At 44.7% G+C, this 24,954-nt stretch overlaps 1 protein-coding gene across 1 annotated transcript in view; it reads right to left on the reverse strand.

The window, feature by feature from the left end:
* The window catches only part of LOC117506477 (protein-glutamine gamma-glutamyltransferase 2-like), an 83,687-nt gene that overhangs the window by 2,003 nt on the left and 56,730 nt on the right, over positions 1–24,954 (reverse strand). The window contains exons 12-14 of the mRNA XM_034165972.1: positions 22,999–23,173; positions 21,973–22,127; positions 20,108–20,241 (exon numbers count right to left, since the gene is read on the reverse strand). Of these exons, the coding sequence (XP_034021863.1) occupies positions 20,108–20,241; positions 21,973–22,127; positions 22,999–23,173 (464 nt within the window). The remainder of the gene's footprint in view (positions 1–20,107; positions 20,242–21,972; positions 22,128–22,998; positions 23,174–24,954) is intronic.

Genomic DNA, 24,954 nt, shown 5'->3' on the forward strand with positions numbered 1-24,954 from the left:
CTGTGCTGTTATGAAGACATCAATAGTAGGTGAAAGATTTTCTCTGCCTGTTGTTGGAAATTTTTTCCCTGAGGCTGTAGGCTGCATGTGGATGTCTGTGAATATTTATATTGAACAGTAGGTTTGTGTGTGATTTGGTTCATTCTGCATTTCATCAGTGACTCTCACGGATCAGAACATGGCTATGCACGCACGCACGTGAACGTGGCAGAATTGTAGCAGTCAAAGCCCTTACGTCATAGCGCCCTACTTCACTTCCGCATAGTTACGGCCGCCATTTTGGGTCGCCGCTGAAAACAAACTGTATGCGCACTCATGTCCATTGTTGATATAGTCGTCTTTACCGCTGTTTATTCGCAAAGGCCTGCTGATTTAGTCATGCCAAATGGCGTTGGTACAGTCGGACATCCGGGTCCCTGATGTGCGCGCACATAGCAACACACACAGTAATGAGCGAGCCAATGAAACCAACCACTGTCGTGTTCATTTCCTACTGGACGTCCGTTGCGCTGTTATTGTTCTGCCACATTTTTTCTACTTAATATACACCGGTTTTCACAAGGAATGACTCGACTGTGTGTGGAATGCTACAGCCACAGCCAAAGCAGAAATGTGAAGGATCTTGACCAGCCACGCCCCAAGCCAATGAGGGCGAAGTATATTGTGCGCACGTTTTAAGCTTAATTTCGGCTCACCTCCTGCAGCTGCCTCTCTTGGTGAACCTGATACAGCAGTAACCTCACCCAGAGATTTCCTGCCTCCAGCTGACCTGAGTGACCATGAGGACTTGCCTTGTGCCTTGTCCAACATCACATGATTACGTTAACATGGAACAGTTGTCCTAAAATGGAAGAGTTGGAAAGCCTGAAAGCGGAGAACTCACAGCTGAAGATAGAATGTGTTCCTGCGAGCCGAGCAGAATGAAAAGAGAAGCAGAATGTGGCGTTTTGGGAGCTCGAAAAAAAACGCACTCATTGATCTTTTAACTTATCGTGGTTGGTACAGCCAACTGCAACACATGATCGTGGCATTCTCTGTGAAAACTGGTGTATATTAAGTAGAAAAACTGCAGCAGAACGATGTGAGCACACTGGACATCAAGTAGGAAATGAACGTGACAGAGGTTTGTTTTCAGTGGCTCGCTGGTTATTATGCGCTTTGCTATGTGCGCGCGCATCAGGGACCCAGATGTCTGATGGTACCTATACCACCTGCAGAAAAAAATCTCTGGAGCTGCCACTGGCTGTCAGAGAAGAAGGTTGGAGAAATATCAAACTACACAAATGCCAATTTTTGCACGCATTGTGATTTGCACAGATGGCGTATTTTACACGCATTTTGTGCATCTAAACAGCATTTTATTATGCCACTTTTTAAGGGTTCCACTGCAACGTGAAAAACAGTGTATTGTTGACTCATTTAACGGCGCCATCTTCAATTAGAGCGAAAAAAGCACCATAAAGTACCAACGCTGACAAACCGCTCAAGTATTTTACATGAACAAAAGCCTGATGAAAGTCTGACAAAACTGTAGTTTTGAACAAAATGCTGATTGTTGCCTGCAGATGTAAGTTGGTCTAACAAAGCCAAGAGAACTACTTTAAATCAGAACCAGCTGCCTGTAATTCTGGTTGTTGCCACCAGGCGTTGCCTTCGTATAATAGAAAGCTGTCATTCTGGTGTTTACCACAAGGTGACTGTTCGTTTAAATGTTCCCAAAATTTGTGAAGTTTGACCCAATTATCAGTGGTAAATACTGCGGAGCCCTGGAAGTGTCATCGCAAAATGTTTTGCATGTGGAGAGAATGTGCACACGTTTTATTATATTGTGTGCATGTTTTATTATATCGTGCACTCATTTTATTATATTGTGCGCACGTTTTATTATATTGTGCGCTCGTTTTATTATATTGTGCACTCATTTTATTATATTATGAGCAGGTTTTATTATATTGTACACACGTTTTATTATATTGTGCGCACATTTTATTGTGTCGTGTGCTCGTTTTATTATATAGTGCACACGTTTTATTATATTGTGCACTCATTTTATTATATTGTGTGCTCGTTTTATTGTGTCGTGTGCTCGTTTTATTATATAGTGCACACGTTTTATTATATTGTGCACTCATTTCATTATATTGTGCGTTGTTTAATTATATTGTGCACACCTTTTATTATATTGTGCACACGTTTTATTATATTGTGCGCACGTTTTATTATATTGTGCGCACGTTTTATTATATTGTGCGGTCATTTTATTATATTGTGCGCACGTTTTATTATATCATGTGCACGTTTTATTATATTGTGCACTCATTTTATTATATTGTGCACACGTTTTATTATATCGTGTGCACATTTTATTATATTGTGCACTCATTATATTGTGCGCTCGTTTTATTATAGTGTGCGCACATTTTATTATATTATGCACTCATTATATTGTGCGCACATTTTATTATAGTGTGCGCTCATTTTATTATATTGTTCACACGTTTTATTATACTGTGTGCTTGTTTTATTTTATTGTGTGCTCATTTTATTATATTGTGCGCACATTTTATTATATCATGTGCACGTTTTATTATATTGTGCACTCATTTTATTATATCGTACACACGTTTTATTATATTGTGCGCACGTTTTATTATATTGTGTGCACATTTTATTATATTATGTGCATGTTTTAGTATATGTGTCAGGTCTTACCCCTGCTCGGTCCTCACCCATCATGTTTGTTGTCAGTCTTTTTTATTGATTTTCCTTTTGTCTGCTTTTTTGACAGTCTGATTATTTCACTTTTGTCACAGCTGCTTATTTTCTGTTCATCATACCATAGCCACATCTTGAGTTCTGTTCTGGTTTAGTTTAGTCTTTGAACCACTGTCTTTGATTTTGATTCATTACTGTTTTTGTCACAGCTTGTTTTCTGTTCATTACACTTCAGCCACTTATTAAGTTCTGTTCTAGTTTAGTCTTCATCCTTTACTTTCTGGTTAGTCAGTCACTGTCTTGAGCACATTTGTAAATCAGGTTTTTCTGTACTCTCCTGCCACATGTGGAGTTCTGCTTTAGTTTAGTTTTGATCCACTGTTTTTGACTGCATTTGATTACTTGTGTCACTAAGTTTATTTGTCAGGTTTACCACATTTGTCTTCAGTTATTATTCATGTCAGTTCTATTCTGGTTTTAGCTTTTGGATTTTCTTGCTCTCCAACCTGATTCTGTTCATGTCTAGTTTCTATGCCATCTTGGATATTTTAGTATCATTTGTCATGTCCATCTTGTCACTGCACTCCTTTGTCTCTGTTCTTATATTTTCACATCCAGTTTCTTTTGGATCACAGTCACGTCCTCAGATCACTCCACTCTCTTGCCCATCACCTTCTCAGCTCAATTGGCCACGCCCAGTTTTGTATGTCACCTCCTTGTCCACCTGTCACAGCCTTCTCTTGTCTCACAGCCTCTCCTGTTAGTCCACGCCCTCCTCCTGCCTGCACACCACACCTGCTCCATATCACCTCCTAATTAACTCAGTGTATTTAAGCCCTGCATGTTTTCTTTTCGTTTGCTTGCTCGTTGATTTTGTTATCTTCATCCTGGCCTCTTGTCAGTTTTTGCTCTCACGTTTTTCTCGACCCCACTTGTATTCTGGATCAGGATTTTGTCTTTGCCCTTGTTACGTCGTTTGCTGTGTTATTGAACCCTGCCTGTTTTTTGACGACGCCTCTGCTTATCACCTGCCTGTACCTCTGCAATGCTGACTGCCATTCTGTGTACCAGACCCTGCCTAATTTATTGATAAAGCCTTTTTCTTAATCCACCACCTGCCTGTGTGTCTGCATTTTGCTCCCTACCACCTGCTGAGCCCTGACTACCTGTAAATCATGACGATATGGTGCGATCATTTTATTATATCATCCACACGTTTTATTATATTGTGCACACGTTTTATTATATCGTGTGCTTATTTTATTATATTGTGCACACGTTTTATCATATTATGCGCACATTTTATTATACCGTGCGATCGTTTTATTATATTGTGCACTCATTTTATTATATTATGCACACATTTTATTATATCGTACACACGTTTTATTATATTGTGCGGTCATGTCATTATATTGTGCGCACATTTTATTATATCGTGTGCACTCATTTTATTATATTGTGCACACGTTTTATTATATCGTGCACACGTTTTATTATATCGTGCACTCTTATTATATTGTGCGGTCATGTCATTATATTGTGCGCACATTTTATTATATCGTGCGCACGTTTTATTATATTGTGCACTCATTTTATTATATCGTGCGCACGTTTTATTATATCGTGCGCTCCTTTTTTTATATTGTGCGGTCATGTCATTATATTGTGCGCACATTTTATTATATCGTGGGCACGTTTTATTATACTGTGCACTCGTATTATATTATGCACACATTTTTATATCGTACACACGTTTTATTATATTGTGCGCACGTTTTATTGTGCCGTGCGCACATTTTATGATATCGTGCGCTCATTTTATGATATTGTGCGGTCATTTTATTATATTGTGCACTCATTTTATTACATTATGCGCATGTCTTATTATATGGTGCGCACTAGGGTTATGACTACAAAACTTTTTTCAAAATTTTCATTTTCCTGATGTTGCATTTGATGAACTTTTACCCATAAATCACTTTTTGAAGTTTATTTCATTGGATCATGAAAAAACCTCCCACAGTTTTACACAATACTATTTAAAAATAACGTAACAAGAAAAGAATTAACAAGTATCAAGAAATAACAAGAAAATATATACAAAGAAATATTGCTAAAATATATTATTGAACAATAATTAAAAGATATAAAAAATAAAGGTAAAATAGATGATGGGGGAGGTGATGGTCTAGTGGTTAAGGTGCTTGTTGTGTGGGCCATTGAAGAGGAGGTATTGCTGGCCCACCACCACCAGATGGCGCCCTGCTTGAAGTGCGGGCTTCAAGCACGAGAGGGCGTCATAGCAACCGGGAGTGACAGCTGTCACTCGTCATCAGCACCAGCTGTCACTCATCCACATTATCACCACCATAAAGGCCGGACTGCAACTCCACCTCCCCGCCGAGAAATCAGCTACCAAGCAAGGTGACCTTCTCTGTGGTAATTTTCTGTGTCTAAACGTTGTTCTGTGTGCAGCCGTTTTCCTGTGGCTACAGTCGGAAGCTGGATTGGCGGAAAGTGTGAGCGCGACGTCTTCGCCTCTCACTCCTTCCAGGCAAGTGACTGGCAGGAGCTGCACCGGTGACTCTGTTTCTGGAGGTGGAGGTTCTCCCTCCCGGAGGAACTACTCAACTTCAACAACTTCAACTTTTTTTTTATATAGCGCCAAATCACAACAAACAGTTGCCCCAAGGCGCTTTATATTGTAAGGCAAGGCCATACAACAATCATGAAAAACCCCAACGGTCAAAACGACCCCCTGTGAGCAAGCACTTGGCAACAGTGGGAAGGAAAAACTCCCTCTTAAAAGGAAGAAACCTCCAGCAGAACCAGGCTCAGGGAGGGGCAGTCTTCTGCTGAGACTGGTTGGGGCTGAGGGAAAGAACCAGGAAAAAGACATGCTGTGGAGGGGGGCAGAGATCGATCACTAATGATTAAATGCGGAGTGATGCATACAGAGCAAAAAGAGAAAGAAACAGTGCATCATGGGAACCCCCCCACAGTCTACGTCTAAAGCAGCATAACCAAGGGATAGTCCAGGGTCACCCGATCCAGCCCTAACTATAAGCCTTAGCGAAAAGGAAAGTTTTAAGCCTAATCTTAAAAGTAGAGAGGGTATCTGTCTCCCTGATCTGAATTGGGAGCTGGTTCCACAGGAGAGGAGCCTGAAAGCTGAAGGCTCTGCCTCCCATTCTACTCTTACAAACCCTAGGAACTACAAGTAAGCCTGCAGTCTGAGAGCGAAGCGCTCTATTAGGGTGATATGGTACTACGAGGTCCCTGAGATAAGATGGGACCTGATTATTCAAAACCTTATAAGTAAGAAGAAGAATTTTAAATTCTATTCTAGAATTAACAGGAAGCCAATGAAGAGAGGCCAACACGGGTGAGATATGCTCTCTCCTGCTAGTCCCCGTCAGTACTCTAGCTGCAGCATTTTGAATTAACTGAAGGCTTTTTAGGGAACTTTTAGGACAACCTGATAATAAAGAATTACAATAGTCCAGCCTAGAGGAAATAAATGCATGAATTAGTTTTTCAGCATCACTCTGAGACAAGACCTTTCTGATTTTAGAGATATTGCGTAAATGCAAAAAGGCAGTCCTACATATTTGTTTAATATGCGCTTTGAATGACATATCCTGATCAAAAATGACTCCAAGATTTCTCACAGTATTACTAGAGGTCAGGGAAATGCCATCCAGAGTAAAGATCTGGTTAGACACCATGCTTCTAAGATTTGTGGGGCCAAGTACAATAACTTCAGTTTTATCTGAGTTTAAAAGCAGGAAATTAGAGGTCATCCATGTCTTTATGTCTGTAAGACAATCCTGCAGTTTAGCTAATTGGTGTGTGTCCTCTGGCTTCATGGATAGATAAAGCTGGGTATCATCTGCGTAACAATGAAAATTTAAGCAATACCGTCTAATAATACTGCCTAAGGGAAGCATGTATAAAGTGAATAAAATTGGTCCTAGCACAGAACCTTGTGGAACTCCATAATTAACTTTAGTCTGTGAAGAAGATTCCCCATTTACATGAACAAACTGTAATCTATTAGACAAATATGATTCAAACCACCGCAGCGCAGTGCCTTTAATACCTATGACATGCTCTAATCTCTGTAATAAAATTTTATGGTCAACAGTATCAAAAGCAGCACTGAGGTCCAACAGAACAAGCACAGAGATAAGTCCACTGTCCGAAGCCATAAGAAGATCATTTGTAACCTTCACTAATGCTGTTTCTGTACTATGATGAATTCTAAAACCTGACTGAACCTCTTCAAATAGACCATTCCTCTGCAGGTGATCAGTTAGCTGTTTTACAACTACCCTCTCAAGAATCTTTGAGAGAAAAGGAAGGTTGGAGATTGGCCTATAATTAGCTAAAATAGCTGGGTCAAGTGATGGCTTTTTAAGTAATGGTTTAATTACTGCCACCTTAAAAGCCTGTGGTACATAGCCAACTAACAAAGATAAGTTGATCATATTTAAGATTGAAGCATTAAATAATGGTAGGACTTCCTTGAGCAGCCTGGCAGGAATGGGGTCTAATAAACATGTTGATGGTTTGGATGAAGTAACTAATGAAAATAACTCAGACAGAACAATCGGAGAGAAACAGTCTAACCAAATACCGGCATCACTGAAAGCAGCCAAAGATAACGATACATCTTTGGGATGGTTATGAGTAATTTTTTCTCTAATAGTCAAAATTTTGTTAGCAAAGAAAGTCATGAAGTCATTACTAGTTAAAGTTAATGGAATACTCAGCTCAATAGAGCTCTGACTCTTTGTCAGCCTGGCTACAGTGCTGAAAAGAAACCTGGGGTTGTTCTTATTTTCTTCAATTAGTGATGAGTAGAAAGATGTCCTAGCTTTACGGAGGGCTTTTTTTTATAGAGCAACAAACTCTTTTTCAAGGCTAAGTGAAGATCTTCTAAATTAGTGAGACGCCATTTCCTCTCCAACTTACGGGTTATCTGCTTTAAGCTACGAGTTTGTGAGTTATACCACGGAGTCAGACACTTCTGATTTAAAGCTCTCTTTTTCAGAGGAGCTACAGCATCCAAAGTTGTCTTCAATGAGGATGTAAAACTATTGACGAGATACTCTAACTCCCTTACAGAGTTTAGGTAGCTACTCTGCTCTGTGTTGGTATATGACAATAGAGAACATAAAGAAGGAATCATATCCTTAAACCTAGTTACAGCGCTTTCTGAAAGACTTCTAGTGTAATGAAACTTATTCCCCACTGCAGGGTAGTCCATCAGGGTAAATGTAAATGTTATTAAAAAATGATCAGACAGAAGGGAGTTTTCAGGGAATACTGTTAAGTCTTCTATTTCCATACCATAAGTCAAAACAAGATCTAAGATATGATTAAAGTGGTGGGTGGACTCATTTACTTTTTGAGCAAAGCCAATAGAGTCTAATAATAGATTAAATGCAGTGTTGAGGCTGTCATTCTCAGCATCTGTGTGGATGTTAAAATCGCCCACTATAAGTATCTTATCTGAGCTAAGCACTAAGTCAGACAGAAGGTCTGAAAATTCACAGAGAAACTCACAGTAACGACCAGGTGGACGATAGATAATAACAAATAAAATTGGTTTTTGGGACTTCCAATTTGGATGGAAAAGACTAAGAGACAAGCTTTCAAATGAATTAAAGCTCTGTCTAGGTTTTTGATTAATTAATAAGCTGGAATGGAAGATTGCTGCTAATCCTCCGCCCCGGCCCGTACTACGAGCATTCTGACAGTTAGTGTGACTCGGGGGTGTTGACTCATTTAAACTAACATATTCATCCTGCTGTAACCAGGTTTCTGTTAGGCAGAATAAATCAATACGTTGATCAATTATTATATCATTTACCAATGATCTCAGGGAACGATTACTGGGTGTGTCTTCTCACACCCACCATTAACTGTTTCTGTTTCTGCCAGCAGTACCTGGTCTGACAGCTGGAGATGGTGGCCACCTGGGGACCAGGACTTGGCGGCTCCGGTGTTCTTCAGATCCGTTGGCGGTGGAAGCCGTGTGGGATCCGGCTCTTCTCTGGACAGACGTCTTCTATCCTCGAGCCTGCCCACATGTCACCTTGTGTAGGATTGACTGTACTCCTCAACTGCAATTGTCTGTATTCCGTTGTGCAATTCACAACATTAAATTGTTACTTTTTGGCTTAATCCATTGTCCGTTCATTAACGCCCCCTGTTGTGGGTCCGTGTCACTACACCTTCCCAACAGGATTTCTCGGCCAGCATCATGGATCCCGAGGGGCGTCAACCATCGCTTGAATAGCCAATGGAAGAGCGAGATGCACAGGTATCAGCAGGAGGCATGTTAGGTGAGCTGCAGCAAATCTTAACCGCTTTCACTGCTTGGTTGGACTTAGTCACCGAGCAGAGCGTTATTCTCAATCGGAGGATGGAGGCTGTCACCGCCCAGGTGGAAGCGCATGCTCAGGGCGCTGCTGCAGCACCTCCTCCTGCTGCCCAAATGCCAGAAACAGACGTTCCACTGGTCATTCAACGAACCCTCCCACCTTCCCCTGAAGCATACATAAGCCCTCCGGAGCCGTACGGATGCTGTGTTGAGACGTGCGCGGACTTCTTGATGCAGTGCTCGCTCGTCTTTTCACAGCGTCCCGTCATGTACGCGTCAGACGCTAGCCGGGTGGCTTACGTTATAAATTTGCTTCGAGGAGAGGCACGCGCCTGGGCTACGTCGCTCTGGGAGCAGAATTCCCAGCTCCTAACGACATATACTGGGTTTGTGAGGGAGGTCCAACATGTGTTCGACCACCCTCATAGAGGCTAGACCACTTCAAGCATGCTGCTGTCGATAAGACAGGGGTGTCGGAGCACAGCTAAGTATGCAGTTGACTTCCGCATTGCGGCAGCGCGAGCCAGCTGGAATACTGTTGCGCTCTGTGCCTCCTTTGTAAACGGACTGTCTCTGGTCCTTAAGGAGCACCTGGTGGCGAAGGACGAGCCACGGGATTTAGACGGGCTTATCGACCTGGTCATATGGTTGGACAACCGATTAACAGAACACCGACGGGAGCGAGACGAAGGGCGTGGTCAGGCACAAGCCGTCCCTGTTCCTCCCGGGTCCGAAAAGGAGCCGTCTTCCCCACGCTCCACAGCCAGGGCACTCCACGTGACGACAACTCCCCCTGCTGACGTTGGTATGGAAACGAGCAGGGCCAAAAGGTGATCAGATCAGAGACAAAGGAGGCTGGTCCGTGGGGAGTGTTTTCTCTGCAGCTCAACCGAGCACACACAGAAAAAATGCCCCAAACGGTCAATACAGCAGCACTTGTCCTTAGAGACTGGGCTAAGGGTGGGTCACAATACCCACGCAGGGAGACCCCGTAAATCTGCACGCATCCCAGTCACGATCCTGAGTGGGGATCTAACCCTTCACACCCCAGCACTGGTGGACACGGGGTTGGAGGGGAATCTGCTGGACAGCAGATGGGCAAGGGAAGTCGGGCTCCCTCTAGTGGCTCTACCTTCACCTTTGAGGGTACGGGCACTAGATGGCACCCTTCTTCCATTAATCACACACCAGACACAGCCAGTGACATTGGTGGTGTCTGGTAATCACAGGGAGGAGATTGTGTTTTATGTAACACCTTCTACCTCCCGTGTGATATTGGGTTATCCTTGGATGATAAAACACAATCCCCGGATTGATTGGCCGTCTGGGGTTGTGGCTCAGTGGAGCGAAACCTGCCACCGGGAATGTCTCGGATCCTCGGTTCCGCCTGGTGTGACAGCTAGTGAGGAGGTTACAGTCCCCCCCCAATCTGACGGCGGTGCCAAGTGAGTACCACGATCTTGCTGACGTTTTCAGCAAAGATCTGGCGCTCACCCTTCCCCTGCACCGTCCGTACGATTGTGCCATTGATTTGATCCCGGGTGTTGAGTACCCGTCCAGCAGGCTGTACAACCTCTCACGTCCTGAGCGAGAATCAATGGAGACCTACATCCATCCGGGACTCATTAGCTGCCGGGCTGATCCAGAACTCCACCTCCCCGATGGGTGCAGGTTTCTTTTTCGTGGGCAAAAAGGACGGCGGACTCCGTCCATGCATTGATTACAGGGGGCTGAACAAGATCACGGTTCGCAACCGATACCCTCTGCCCCTGTTAGATTCAGTGTTCACGCCCCTGCATGGAGCCCACATTTTCACAAAACTGGATCTTAGGAATGCGTACCACCTGGTTCGGATCCAGAAGGGAGACGAATGGAAGACGGCATTTAACACCCCGTTAGGTCACTCTGAGTACCTGGTCATGCTGTTCGGCCTCACTAATGCCCCCGCGACGTTCCAAGCTTTGGTTAATGACGTCTTGCGGGACTTCCTGCATCGGTTTGTCTTCGTATATCTAGACGATATACTCATCTTTTCCCCGGATCCTGAGACTCATGTTACGCATGTACGTCAGGTCCTGCAGCGGTTGTTGGAGAACCGGCTGTTTGTGAAGGGCGAGAATTGCGAGTTCCACCGTACTTCTTTGTCTTTCCTGGGGTTCATCATCTCCTCGAACTCCGTCACACCCGTTCCGGCCAAGGTAGCGGCGGTGAGAGATTGGCCCCAACCAACAAACCGTAGGAAACTACAATAGTTCCTCGGTTTTGCTAATTTTTACCATCAAGGGCTATAGTCAGGTGGTTAGCCCCCTGACAGCCCTGACCTCCACTAAAGTCCGCTTCACCTGGTCGGATCGGTGCGAAGCCGCGTTTAGGGAGTTGAAACGCTGATTCTCGACTGCACCAGTTCTGGTGCAGCCTGATCCATATCGCCAGTTTGTAGTTGAAGTGGACGCCTCTGACTCAGGGATAGGAGCCGTGCTATCCCAGAGCGGGGAGTCCGACAAGGTTCTCCACCCTTGTGCCTATTTTTCCCGCAGGTTGACCCCGGCTGAAAGGAATTATGACGTCGGCAATCGGGAACTTCTTGCGGTGAAGGAGGCTCTGGAGGAGTGGAGACACCTGTTGGAAGGAGCTTCGGTACCATTCACGGTTTTCACAGACCATCGGAACCTGGAGTACATCCGGACCGCCAAGTGTCTGAACCCCAGGCAAGCCCGCTGGTCACTGTTCTTCGGGCGTTTTGACTTTTGGATCACATACCGCCCCGGGACGAAGAACCAATGGTCTGACGCCCTGTCCCGGGTGCACGAGGAGGAAGTCAGGACCGAGCTGTCAGACCCAACAGAAACCATCATCCCCAAGTCCACTGTCGTGGCCACCCTCACCTGGGACGTGGAGAAGACCATCCGGGAGGCCCTGACACGGAACCCGGACCCGAGGACTGGACCGAAGAGCAAAATGTACATCCCACCAGAGGCCAGGGCTGCAGTCCTGGACTTCTGTCACGGTTCCAAGCTCTCCTGCCACCCAGGGGTGCGAAGAACCATGGGAGTTGTCCGGCAGTGCTTCTGGTGGGCGTCTCTGGAAGCCAACGTCCGGGAGTATGTCCAGGCCTGCACCACATGCGCCAGGGGCAAAGCGGACCACCAAAAGACCCAAGGCCTCCTCCAGTCTCTGCCAGTGCCTCATCGCCCCTGGTCTCACATCGGCCTGGACTTCGTCACGGGCCTCCCGCCGTCCCAGGGCAAGACTACCATCCTCACGATAGTGGACCGGTTCTCCAAGGCAGCCCACTTCGTGGCCCTCTCAAAGCTCCCGACGGCCCAGGAGACTGCAGACCTCCTGGTCCACCATTTCGTGCGTCTGCATGGGATTCCATCAGACACTGTCTCAGATCGTGGTCCTCAGTTCTCCTCCCAGGTCTGGAGGAGTTTCTGCAGGGAACTGGGGGCCACCGTAAGTCTCTCGTCCGGGTACCACCCCCAGATGAACGGGCAGGCAGAGCGGACGAATCAGGAATTGGAGCAGGCCCTCCGCTGCGTGACCTCAGCGCACCCGACGGCCTGGAGTGACCATCTGGCCTGGATCGAGTATGCTCATAATAGCCAAGTGTCCTCTGCCACCAGCCTCTCCCCATTCGAGGTATGTTTGAGGTACCAGCCCCCATTATTTCCGTTAGTGGAGGGAGAGGTCGGGGTGCCCTCGGTCCAGGCCCATCTGAGGAGGTGCCGTCGGGTGTGGCGTACTGCCCGCTCTGCCCTGCTCAAAGCCCGGACGAGGGCTAAGGCCCATGCAGACCGCCGGCGTGCCCCAGCCCCTACGTATCAGCCCGGGCAGGCGGTCTGGCTATCTACAAAGGACATTCCCTTGCAGGTGGAATCCCAAAAACTTAAGGACAGATTCAATGGACCCTTCACCATCCTAAAGGTCCTCAGTCCTGCTGCAGTGAAGCTAAAGCTGCCAGCTTCACTGCGGATACACCCGGTTTTTCACGTGTCACGACTCAAACCCTGCCACACCTCTTCCCTCTGTGCCCCTGGACCGGCGGCGCCGCCTGCCCGGATCATTGACGGGGAGCCGGCTTGGACTGTGTGCCGGTTCCTGGATGTCCGTCGGAAGGGCCGGGGGTTCCAGTATTTGGTGGACTGGGAGGGGTATGGACCCGAAGAACGCTCCTGGGTGAAGAGCAGCTTCATCCTGGACCCGGCCCTCCTGGCCGACTTCTACTGTTGGCACCCGGACAAGCCTGGTCGGGCGCCAGGAGGCGCCCGTTGAGGGGGGGGTCATGTTGTGTGGGCCGCTGAAGAGGAGGTACTGCTGGCCCACCATCACCAGATGGCGCCCTGCTTGAAGTGCGGGCTTCAAGCACGAGAGGGCGTCATAGCAACTGGGAGTAACAGCTGTCACTCATCAGCACCAGCTGTCACTCATCCACATCACCAGCACCATAAAGGCCAGACTGCAACTCCACCGCCCCGCCGAGAAATCAGCTACCAAGCAAGGTAACCTTCTCTGCGGTAATTTTCTGTGTCTAAACGTTGTTCTGTGTGCAGCCGTTTTCCTGTGGCTACAGTCGGAAGCTGGATTGGCGGAAAGTGTGAGCGCGATGTCTTCGCCTCTCACTCCTTCCAGGCAAGTGACTGACAGGAGCTGCACGGGTGACTCTGTTTCTGGAGGTGGAGGTTCTCCCTCACGGAGGAACTACTCAGGGAACGATTACTGGGTGTGTCTTCTCACACCCACCATTAACTGTTTGTTTCTGCCAGCAGTACCTGGTCTGACAGCTGGAGACGGTGGCCACCTGGGGACCAGGACTTGGCGGCTCCGGTGTTCTTCAGATCCGTTGGCGGTGGAAGCCGTGTGGGATCCGGCTCTTCTCTGGACAGATGTCTATCCTCGAGCCTGCCCACACGTCACCTTGTATATGATTGACTGTACTCCTCTATTGTTGTCTGTATTCCGTTGTGCAATTCACAACATTAAATTGTTACTTTTTGGCTTAATCCATTGTCCGTTCATTAACGCCCCCTGTTGTGGGTCCGTGTCACTACACCTTCCCAACAGTGCTGGGCTTGAGTCCAGAAGATCATGGTTTCAAATCCCCACCTGACTGGAAAATCACTAAGGGCCCTTGGGCAAGGGCTTTAATCCCCTATTGCTCCCGATGTGTAGTGAGCGCCTTGTATGGCAGCACCCTGATAATGGGGTGAATGTGAGGCATAATTGTAAAGTGCTTTGAGTGTCTGATGCAGATGGAAAAGCGCTATATAAATGCAGCCCATTTATAGATAAACATGAACATGCCACTCAACAAAGTCTGGTGCCAAACTGGTGTCTAAACACTCTGTCAACCAGAAAAGCGTCACAGGTGCTTCAAAGTCTGGCTGAAGATGGAGTTAGTGTCCCACCACCATGTCTGGCGTCGAACAATCAGAGATGCAGAACAAGTTGAGAACCGCCTCATGGAACTGATCTCTGAAGAGAAATTTTGTTTGCATTTTGATGATAAGAAAATTGACAATAAGGAGTACCAAGTTGTGTACTTGAAAAATTACAGAACATTACAACTTGGCATTTTGGCTTGTGACAGTAGAACCACTGCAGACATCTATATACCAAGATAGGACCTGCTTGATGAGTACAATGCATGGAACAGTATTCAGATGATCATCTCTGACACAACAGCAGTCAATACTGGTCACAAAAACTGTGTTGTAGCCAGGCTTCAGAGAACATTTGGAGACAAGGGATTTGATGAACCTCAATACATCGGCTGATCTTGTTCTGCGACATGTGTTGGACTTCTTTTTTCCTATATAGTCACGGTCACCTCACATTAACTACGAGTTTATTGATGAGATTTTGGAACAGTATGATGATTTGCAAAATGCATACATGGGCACAGAAGTGATACCAGAATATGAGAACCTTGGCTGGAGACATGATTTTAAATTCCTTTTTGAGCTTTGTGAAGCATACACGTTTTACAAAATGGAGGAAAAATGGCCTCACATCAAATGGCACAAGCTGCCATCACTTCACAGTGCCAGGTGGAACTCACGATGAATTTTAGCACTTATTGCATTTTTCCTTCTTGCAAATTGGCGAGAACAGCTGAGGGTAACTTGCGATTTCATTGCAACTACATGGTCGCGGGCCTGGTTTTCTAACCAACACTATTCAGAGACAGATTATGAAGTCCTGCTGTCATCAATATCTAAACTTAAGTGTCCCAAAGCTGTGAAATGCTTCTCTACTCATAGTAGCTGAGAGAGCTGTAAGGTTGATGGAGGAGGTTTGTTCTACTTGCAAAACAGACAAATATCTTAGCAGCAAATTTATTAACACTAATACACAAATCTGAAACACTATTAAAAACACAACAAATGGTATATGTACTCATTTTCATGTATTCCTCATGTGTATTGTATGTAAAATTGACATGTTATAATAAAGAGTGTTTGAGCCGCTAGGTGTTTTAATGTGAAATATGAAACTGTCTTAGGTGCGGGAGGTTTTTTCAAGGTCTGGCAAAACCAAAATCATTTTTGCGAGTTTTAGGTAAAAGTTCATCATTTATAACCCCCAGGATAATAAATTTGAGATGTGCCATAACCCTAGTGCGCACATTTCATTATACTGTGCACCCATTTTATTATATTATGAGCATGTTTTATTATATATCGTCTGCACATTTTATTATATTGTGCATTGATTTTATTATATTATGTGCATGTTTTATTAGATGTGCACTCGTTTTATTATACGAGGTCTGTCCATAAAGTATAGGTCCTTTTTATTTTTTTCAAAAACTATATGGATTTCATTCATATGTTTTTACGTCAGACATGCTTGAACCCTCGTGCGCATGCGTGAGTTTTTCCACGCCTGTCGGTGACGTCATTTGCCTGTGAGCACTCCTTGTGGGAGGAGTCGTCCAGCCCCTCGTCGGAATTCCTTTGTCTGAGAAGTTGCTGAGAGACTGGCGCTTTCACTTACTACGGTTTTGTGTAAGGTGACGGAGAAATTGGTCACAAACAGACTTGTTTATTATTTAGAAGTTGGGGGTTTCTTTGTTGATTATCAAAATGGCTTTAGAATTGGAAAAAATACTATGGACTCAGTTGCAGTGTTAGACCAAGATATAAGACGAGCTATAATCAATAAGGAAGCAGTAGTTGCAGTGTTTCTTGATATTGAGAAAGCTTATGATAGTATGTGGAGAGAGGGATTGTTGATTAAATTACATAATGCAGGCATTTGTGGTAGGATGTTCATATGGATCAAAGATTTCTTAAGTGACAGAACTATACAAGTAAGAGTTGAAGGGGAATTTTCTGAAATAGTAAGTATTTTTAATGGTACTCCACAAGGATGAGTTATTAGTCCAGTTTTATTCAATGTTATGATTAATGACATTTTTTCTGATATCAAAATAGGATTTGGGAGGTCTTTGTTTGCTGATGATGGCGCCATCTGGAGGAGGGGTAGAAACATTGCGTTTTTAATGAAACAAACTCAAATTGCCTTAAACCAAATAGTGCGGTGGGCAAATAAATGGGGCTTTAAGATTTCTATATCAAAAAGTAGTTATATGATTTTTGGACTTAAAAAGAAAATCCCAGACATAACCCTTATCATGTATGGCTGTCCTTTAGAGAGTTTTTAAATTTTTAGGTATGTGGATGGATGAAAAACTAACGTGGTGTACACATATAGAAAAAACTGTTGTGAAATGTGAAAAGATTAATAATGTACTTCGTAGTCTGGCTGGTAGTGATTGGGGGGCAGAAAGGTCAACGTTGCACATGATTTATAGAGCAATGATAAGGTCATCACTGGATTATGGCTGTTTTGTTTTTGGTGCTGCGGTTAAATCCAGACTTCTCAAGCTTGATAGGATCCAAGCAAAAGCCCTAAGAATCTGTAGCAGTGCCTTCAGAACTACTCCTATCCCAGCACTGTTAGTCGAAATGGGAGAGACCCCTTTGAGTATTAGGAGAGAGAAGTTGGGTCTTCAGTACTGGGCCAGGCTGTCAGGACTTGCGCATAACTCATCCGCGAAGTGTTTATTGGAAGAGAGTTATGAATTTACTAAAAAGAAGGATAAATCTAATTTCCTTTTTGATGTCCGGCAGGTCTCTAAAAGGGCTGTCAAGGGAAATAAGGTGATAGGGCCAGTGTGGTCTCCTATTCCTTTTTGGGTTTTGCCTGTACCAGATGTTGAGTTGGACCTTCTGGGGCTGAATAAGACTGTAGCCAGCAATTTAGTAAATCGATTTATATCTCAGAATACAGTTAGTATGTGCCACATTTTTACAGATGGGTCTAGGGATCCAAGCTCTGGTAGGGCAGGCTTTGGGGTTTATGTTATGAATAATCAGATAAGGCAGAGTACCCGTGTTACTAATTGCTCTTCTGTATGTTCGACGGAACTGTCAGCCATATGGTGGGCGTTAGAGTGGGTACAAAGTAACAGACCTTCTGAGTGTCATATTTATTCTGATTCTGCAGCTGCATTGTAAGCTTTGATGGGCGGAGCCTCGGGAGGAGCTCGTCCTGACCTCATGCTAGAGATTCTGTCTTGCCTCCATCGCGTCGAGTCAGCTGGCTGTTGTGTAACCTTCACTTGGATTCCTGGGCACTCTGGCATTTTAGGTAATGAGATCGCAGATTCATTGGCCAAAGAGTCCCTTCTGAAAAATAAAGTTGATGCTAATATCCCTTTGGGAAAGGTTGATTGTTATAGTATTTTTAAAGAGTTGAGTGATCAGAAGTGGCAAAAGCAGTGGGAGAGTGAGTCGGTAGGGCGGCACTATTTTATGTGTCAGCTTTCGATTAAAAATAAGAGACTCCTCTCCTCATCCTGTCGTAAGGATCAAGTCAAATTGATTAGATTGAGACTGGGGCATTGTGGGTTGGCAGCATATTTAAAAGTGATTGGAAAACATCCAGATGGGTTGTGTCAGTGTGGTCAGTTGGAAAGTGTTCATGTTTTAATGTGCTGTCCTATGTATTCTAGTGATAGGCGGAAATTGTTTAAAGATTTGTCAGACTGTGGATTGACTGAGTTTTCTTTTAGGTCAATTTTTTCTGAGGGCAGTTACTCGCATTTAGTGGACAAAGCTGTGATTAAGTTCCTCCATTCCACCAACCTCTATTTGAGAGTCTAACATGATAAAGTATTTGACTATTACCTGTGGGGGGCAGCATTATGCTACGCCAGCGTATAGCCTGCCAGAATCTATTAGAAGAAGAAGAAGACTGGCGCTTTGTTTGATCAAAATTTTTTCTAAACCTGTGAGACACATCGAAGTGGACACAGTTCGAAAAATTAAGCTGGTTTTCTGTGAAAATTTTAACAGCTGATGAGAGATTTTGAGGTGATACTGTCGCTTTAAGGACTTCCCACGGTGCGAGACGTCGCGCTGCGCTCCCAGGCGCTGTTGTCAGCCTGTTTCAAGCTGAAAACCTCCACATTTCAGGCTCTATTGATCCAGGACGTCGTGAGAGAACAGAGAAGTTTCAGAAGAAGTCGGTTTCAGCATTTTATCCGGATATGGCACTGTTAAAGGAGATTTTTTTAATGAAAGACGTGCGGACAGGTCCGCGCGTCGGGACGCAGCTGGCGCGGTGCGGCGGCACAGGAAAAACACCTCCGTGTTGATAACAATTTGTAAAATCCAGGCGGCTTTTGATGGCTTTCAGTGGAGTGAGTATATGAGAAATTGTTTAACAGCTGGACATGTTCCAACTTGTCCTTAAGGCTTCCAACAGAGGTGTTTTTCCTGTGGCGGAGCACCGCGGCGGCTGCGAGCCGACGCTGCAATCCGCCCGCACGTCTTTCATTAAAAAAATCTCCTTTAACAGTGGAATATCCGGATAAAATGCTGAAACCGACTTCTTCTGAAACTTCTCTGTTCTCTCACGACGTCCTGGATCAATAGAGCCTGAAATGTGGAGGTTTTCAGCTTGAAACAGGCTGACGACGGCGCCTGAGAGCGCTGAGCGACGTCTCGCACCGTGGGAAGTCCTTAAAGCGACAGTATCACCTCAAAATCTCTCATCAGCTGTTAAAATTTTCACCGAAAACCAGCTTAATTTTTCAAACCGTGTCCACTTTGATGTGTCTCACAGGTTTAGAAAAAATTTTGATCAAACAAAGCGCCAGTCTCTCAGCAACTTCTCAGACAAAGGAATTCCGACGAGGGGCTGGACGACTCCTCCCACAAGGAGTGCTCACAGGTGAATGACGTCACCAACAGGCGTGGAAAAACTCACGCATGCGCACAAGGGTTCAAGCATGTTTGACGTAAAAACATATGAATGAAATCCATATAGTTTTTGAAAAAAATAAAAAGGACCTATACTTTATGGACAGCCCTCGTATCGTGCGCACGATTTATTATATGGTGCGCACGTTTTATTATATCGTGCACTCATTTTATTATATTGTGCTCACGTTTTATTGTGTGCATGTTTTATTATATCATGCACTCTTTATTATATTATGCGCACGTTTTATTATATTGCATGCACGTATTATTGTGTCGTGCGCTCGTTTTATTATATTGTGCACTCATTTTATTATACTTATTGTGCACGTTTTGTTATATGGTGCGCTCGTTTTATTATATTGTGTGCACAATTTAAGCATTGTTTGCATAAAACAAGGGTACGATCTACTTAAACATAGCCACAATTTGTAAAACGTGCACTCAATTATTCAGTATAGTCTTGACACATTACGGAGCCCTGGAAGTGTCATCGCAAAATAAAAAAACATACGCTCATAGACACAGGCAGTCTGCATGATCTGACCAAATTTCAAGTCAGTTAGATGAAAACTGCTCCAAGTTTAGGGTGAACAAACTAACAAGCAAGCAAACAAACATAAATAAACAAACCTTGTTGAAGTAATTCAACAAGACTAATAATTTAGCTTCCCAACATAGAGCATCAATGAAGTGGATTTCTGTTAGAAATGAAAACACTGACTTCCAATCCCAATCTCCAGGTATCAGGCCACTTCCAGACATGGTCAGAGAGCAGTTGGTCAGTGGTTCCTCAATCGGGTTCATAAAAACCACTTTAGCTGCTGCAGGTTGTTTGACTGTGAGCTCACCTTCAACCTGTAATACACACAAATATCCATCTTTATGTATATTTATTTAATTAGATGAAATGCATCTGGGAAGTATCCACAGCGCATCACTTTTTACACGTTGTTATGATACTGCCTTATTCCAAAATGGATGAAATTCATTGTTATATGGTTTTATATATATGCAGGGTTTATATATGTACAAATTTCTTAAAACTAAAACACTAAGACATACATAAGTATTCACAGCCTTTGCCATGAAGCTCAAAATAGAGCTCAAGTGCTTTCTGTTTCCTCTGATCATCCTTGAGATGTTTCTACAGCTTAATTGGAGCCCACCTGGGCTACGTTCAGTTGATTGGACATGATCTGGAAAGAGACACACCTGTCTACATATAAGGTCCCACAATTGACAGTCAGAGCACAAACCAAGCATGAAGTCAAAGGAATTGTCTGTAGACCTCTGAGACAAGACTGTCTCAAGGTACAAATCTGGGGAAGGGTACATTTTGCTGCTTTGAAGGTCCCCATGAGCACAGAGGCCTCCATCATCTGTAAATGGAAGAAGTTCAGATCCACCAGGACTCTTCCTAGAGCTGGCCGCCCGTCTAAACTGAGTGATCGGGAGAGAAGGACCTTAGTCAGGGAGGTGACCAAGAACCTGATAGTCACCCTGTCAGAGCTCCAGCATTCCTTTGTGGAGAGAGGAGAACCTTCGAGAAGGACAACCATCTCTGCAGCAATCCACCAATCAGGCCTGTATGGTAGAGTGTCCAGACAGAAGCCACTCCTTAGTAAAAGGCACATGGCAGCCCACCTGGAGTTTGAGAAAAGGTACCTGAAGGACTCTCAGACCTAAACAAAATTCTCTGGTGTGATGAGACAAAGATTGAACTCTTTGGCGTGAATGCAGGCGTCATGTTTGGAGTAAACCAGGCACCATCCCTACTGTGAAACATGGTGGTGGCAGCATCATGCTGTGTGGATGTTTTTCAGCAGCAGGAACTGGGAGACTAGTCAGGATTGAGGGAAAGATGAATACAGCAATGTACAGAGACATCCTGGATGAAAACCTGCTCCAGAGCACTCTTGACCTCAGACTGGGGCGACGGTTCATCTTTCAGCAGGACAATGACTCTAAGCACACAGCCAAGATATCAAAGGAGTGGCTTCAGGACAACTCCTTTGACAACTGTGAATGTCTTTGAGTGGCCCAGCCAGAGCCCAGACCTGAATCTGATTGAACATCTCTGGAGAGATCTGAAAATGGCTGTGCACTGACACTCCACATCCAACCTGATGGAGCTTGAGAAGTGCTGCAAAGAGGAATGGACAGAACTGCCCAAATATAGGTGCACCAAGCTTGTGGCATCATATTCAAGAAGACTTGAGACTGTAATTGCTGCCAAAGGTGTATCAACAAAGAACTGAGCAAAGGGTGTGAATACATATGTGTGATTTCTTAGTTGTTTAGTTTTAATAAATTTGCAAAACTTTCAAAAAAAAACTTTTTTTCATGTTGCCATTATGGGGTGTTTTGAGTAGAATTTTGAGGGAAAAATGAGTTTTGTCCATTTTGGAATTAGGCTGTAACATAACAAAATTTGGAAAAATTTAAGTGCTGTGAATACTTTCTGGACGTACCATATAAACATAACGATGACACTTAAGTTTCACCTAAGTTTTTTTTTAATCTAATCGAATGAAATCTAATCTAAAACTAGACAAAACACAGGATGGAGTTGACTTATTGACTGACAGTCACAGACATTGGTGGGTCATCTAGTTCAATGTCTTCTTCAGCCAGATAGTTTGTCTCTTCATGCTTGACCACAACTGAAACTTTCATGGAGTCGCAGTCTTTCATGGGCTTACGATAGTCAGAAAACGGGATCTTGAGTGGAATGGACAAATCTGGAGAGCACAGACAGACAGACAAACAAGGATACAAATATGAAAATATATTCAATAATATGCGTACACTGAACAAAAACAAACAAACAAAACAAAATGTAGTGTGACAGCTTGCAAAATACAAGACTAAGTCCTACACTCATACAGACCCTGAAGGTGCTGCTGTTTATCCAAGGATTCTGTAGTGCAAAATGAACGAGAATCTGCTACTCCTGCTGGATGGGACACCAGGCCATTGCAGGTTAATTCCCCAGACAAGGCCAAGATAGTTGGGTAGCATACTGAGAATTGAATCCAGGTCTACATTTTTTTTAGACTCATCCCACTGAGCTACCTGCTCATCAGCTTGCAAACAGTGCAGTGTGAACAGATGTTCAATGTTTGTGGTCGTACATCATGATGGTTCAAGGTTTCAGCCATAATGTTTGAAATGTTACCAAAGCATGTTGGATTTGGTTCTCGTTCACCATTAGATTCATCACACAGGTGAGTGTGAGATCCAACACAACACCTCAGTGATGTTATCTCTGATGTGTGTTTTGGATTATCAGCTCAGGTCTGGAAACATGTACTGGTGTCACGTGTCTCCACATCAACCACACAATGGAACCACTCTGGATCCTCTTTTGCAACCACCCACATAGAAAATCTGGTCCATCCTCACCTCCCAAAACAAACCATCCATTTCCTTCAGCTAACGAAGCACCTGCATGCTGGATCATGTTCAGAGAAACAGTTAAAAGTCCCACAGCCATACAGTAAGATTTGAATTACCAGGACCCTGAAGACTCGGAATCCTGTCAGCCACGCAGCACTAACCAATAGCCAGTGACCTGTAAGTGAGTTGTAAACACCAGATAATCAAAGCTACCTTTTCCTGGCTGCAGTGTTTCCTGCTTCACTTCGGACTGGATGGTTCCATGTGATGAACCACAGTAGGTTTTTGCCTTGACGGTGATGTTGAGGCACAATGGCATGGGATCCTTGTTGTTACAAGACAAAACCAACATCAAACTGACATCTTGTCCATTCACTGGGTCACCAACCTACAGGAGCACAAAAAGTGGAAACGTGAGAGACACGATTGCAGATTTTAGAAAAGTCCTAAGACACATATGATGCTACATATGGTGAAACAAACACATTCACACCCGCATGCAAACTGAGGGTCAATTTAAAGTACGGGTACACCTCATCAAAAGTCTATAATTGTATAGAGTTGACGATAATTATATGGTTCTTATTCTTTATTGTTGTTGTAATATGTGATAAATATCTTATTACATGTCTGTTTAGACCAGCTCTACACCCTCCATCGGGTGCTCGAGGGTTCATGGGAGTTCGCCCAACCAGTCCACATGTGTTTTGTGGATCTGGAGAAGGCGTTCGACCATGTTTCTCAAGGCGCCCTGTGGGGGGTGCTCCAGGAGTACGGGGTTCTTTGCTAAGGGCTATCCGGTCCCTGTACGACTGCAGCAGGAGCTTGGTCTGCATTGCCGGTAGTAGGTCAAGCCTGTTTCCAGTGCACGTTGGCCTCCGCCAGGGCTGCCCCTTTGTCACCGGTTCTGTTCATTAACTTTATGGACAGAATTTCTAGGTGCCGTCAGGGTGTAGAGGGGGTCCGGTTTGGGAACCACAGAATCTCGTCTCTGCTGTTTGCGGACGATGTGGTTCTGTTGGCTTCGTCAAATCAGGACCTTTAGCGTGCACTGGGGCGGTTTGCAGCTGAGTGTGAAGTGTCCGGGATGAAAATCAGCACCTCCAAATCCGAGGCCATGGGTCTTGACTGGAAAAAGGTGCTTTGCCCTCTTCAGGTCGGTGGAGTGTCCTTGCCTCAAGTGGAGGAGTTTAAGTATCTTGGGGTCTTGTTCACGAGAGAGGGCCAGATGGAGCGTGAGATCGACAGATGGATTGGTGAAGCGTCTGCAGTGATGCGGTTGCTGTATCGGACTGTCTTGGTGAAGAGAGGGCCAAGCAGGGGGGCAAAGCTCTCAATTTACCGATTGATCTACGTTCTGACCCTGACCTATGGTCATTAGATTTGGCTCATGACCGAAAGAACAAGATCGCGAGTACAAGCGGCCGAGATGAGTTTCCTCCGTAGGGTGGCTGGGCGCTCCCTGAGAGATAGGGTGAGGAGCTCGGTCACTCGGGAGGAGCTTGGAGTCGAGCCGCTGCTCCTCCACATCGAAAGGAGCCAGCTGAGGTGGCTTGGGCATCTTTTTCGGATGCCCCCTGGACGCCTTGCTAGAGAGGTGTTCCCGAGCACGTCCCATCAGGAGGAGGCCCCGGGGAAGACCCAGGACACGCTGGAGGGACTACGTCTCACAGCTGGCTTGGGAACGCCTCGGGGTTCCCCTGGAGGAGCTGGGGGAAGTGTGTGTGGATCGGGATGTCTGAGCGGCTTTGCTTGAGCTGCTGCCCCCGTGACCTGACCTCGGATGCAGCGGAAGAAAATGGAATGGAAAGGAATGTCTGTTTATGTATCACGCCCTGCATCATGCCCTGATGTATCTCTATCAGCCCGAGGCTGAACTTTACCCACCCCATGAGCAACACACTAGCATCAGTGAGAAGGAAAAACTCCAATTTTTTTATTTTATTTTTTTTATTTTTACAGGAAGAAACCATAACCTGGCCAGACTTTGTGGGTGGACATTCTACCAATCTTGCATCGTGGCTTCTTCCTGTTAAAAATGCATACATGCATATAGATATTTGGTCACTTTCCTTTCCAAACCAGCCTCAAAACTTGTAGAAACTTGGAACAGTGACATTGTTGTCAATGGTGGATCACTGAAGAGAAAGCAACATAATGTAGATAAGA

The sequence above is a fragment of the Thalassophryne amazonica genome, chromosome 3 (genome assembly GCF_902500255.1).
Source record: "Thalassophryne amazonica chromosome 3, fThaAma1.1, whole genome shotgun sequence".
NCBI lineage: Eukaryota > Metazoa > Chordata > Actinopteri > Batrachoidiformes > Batrachoididae > Thalassophryne > Thalassophryne amazonica.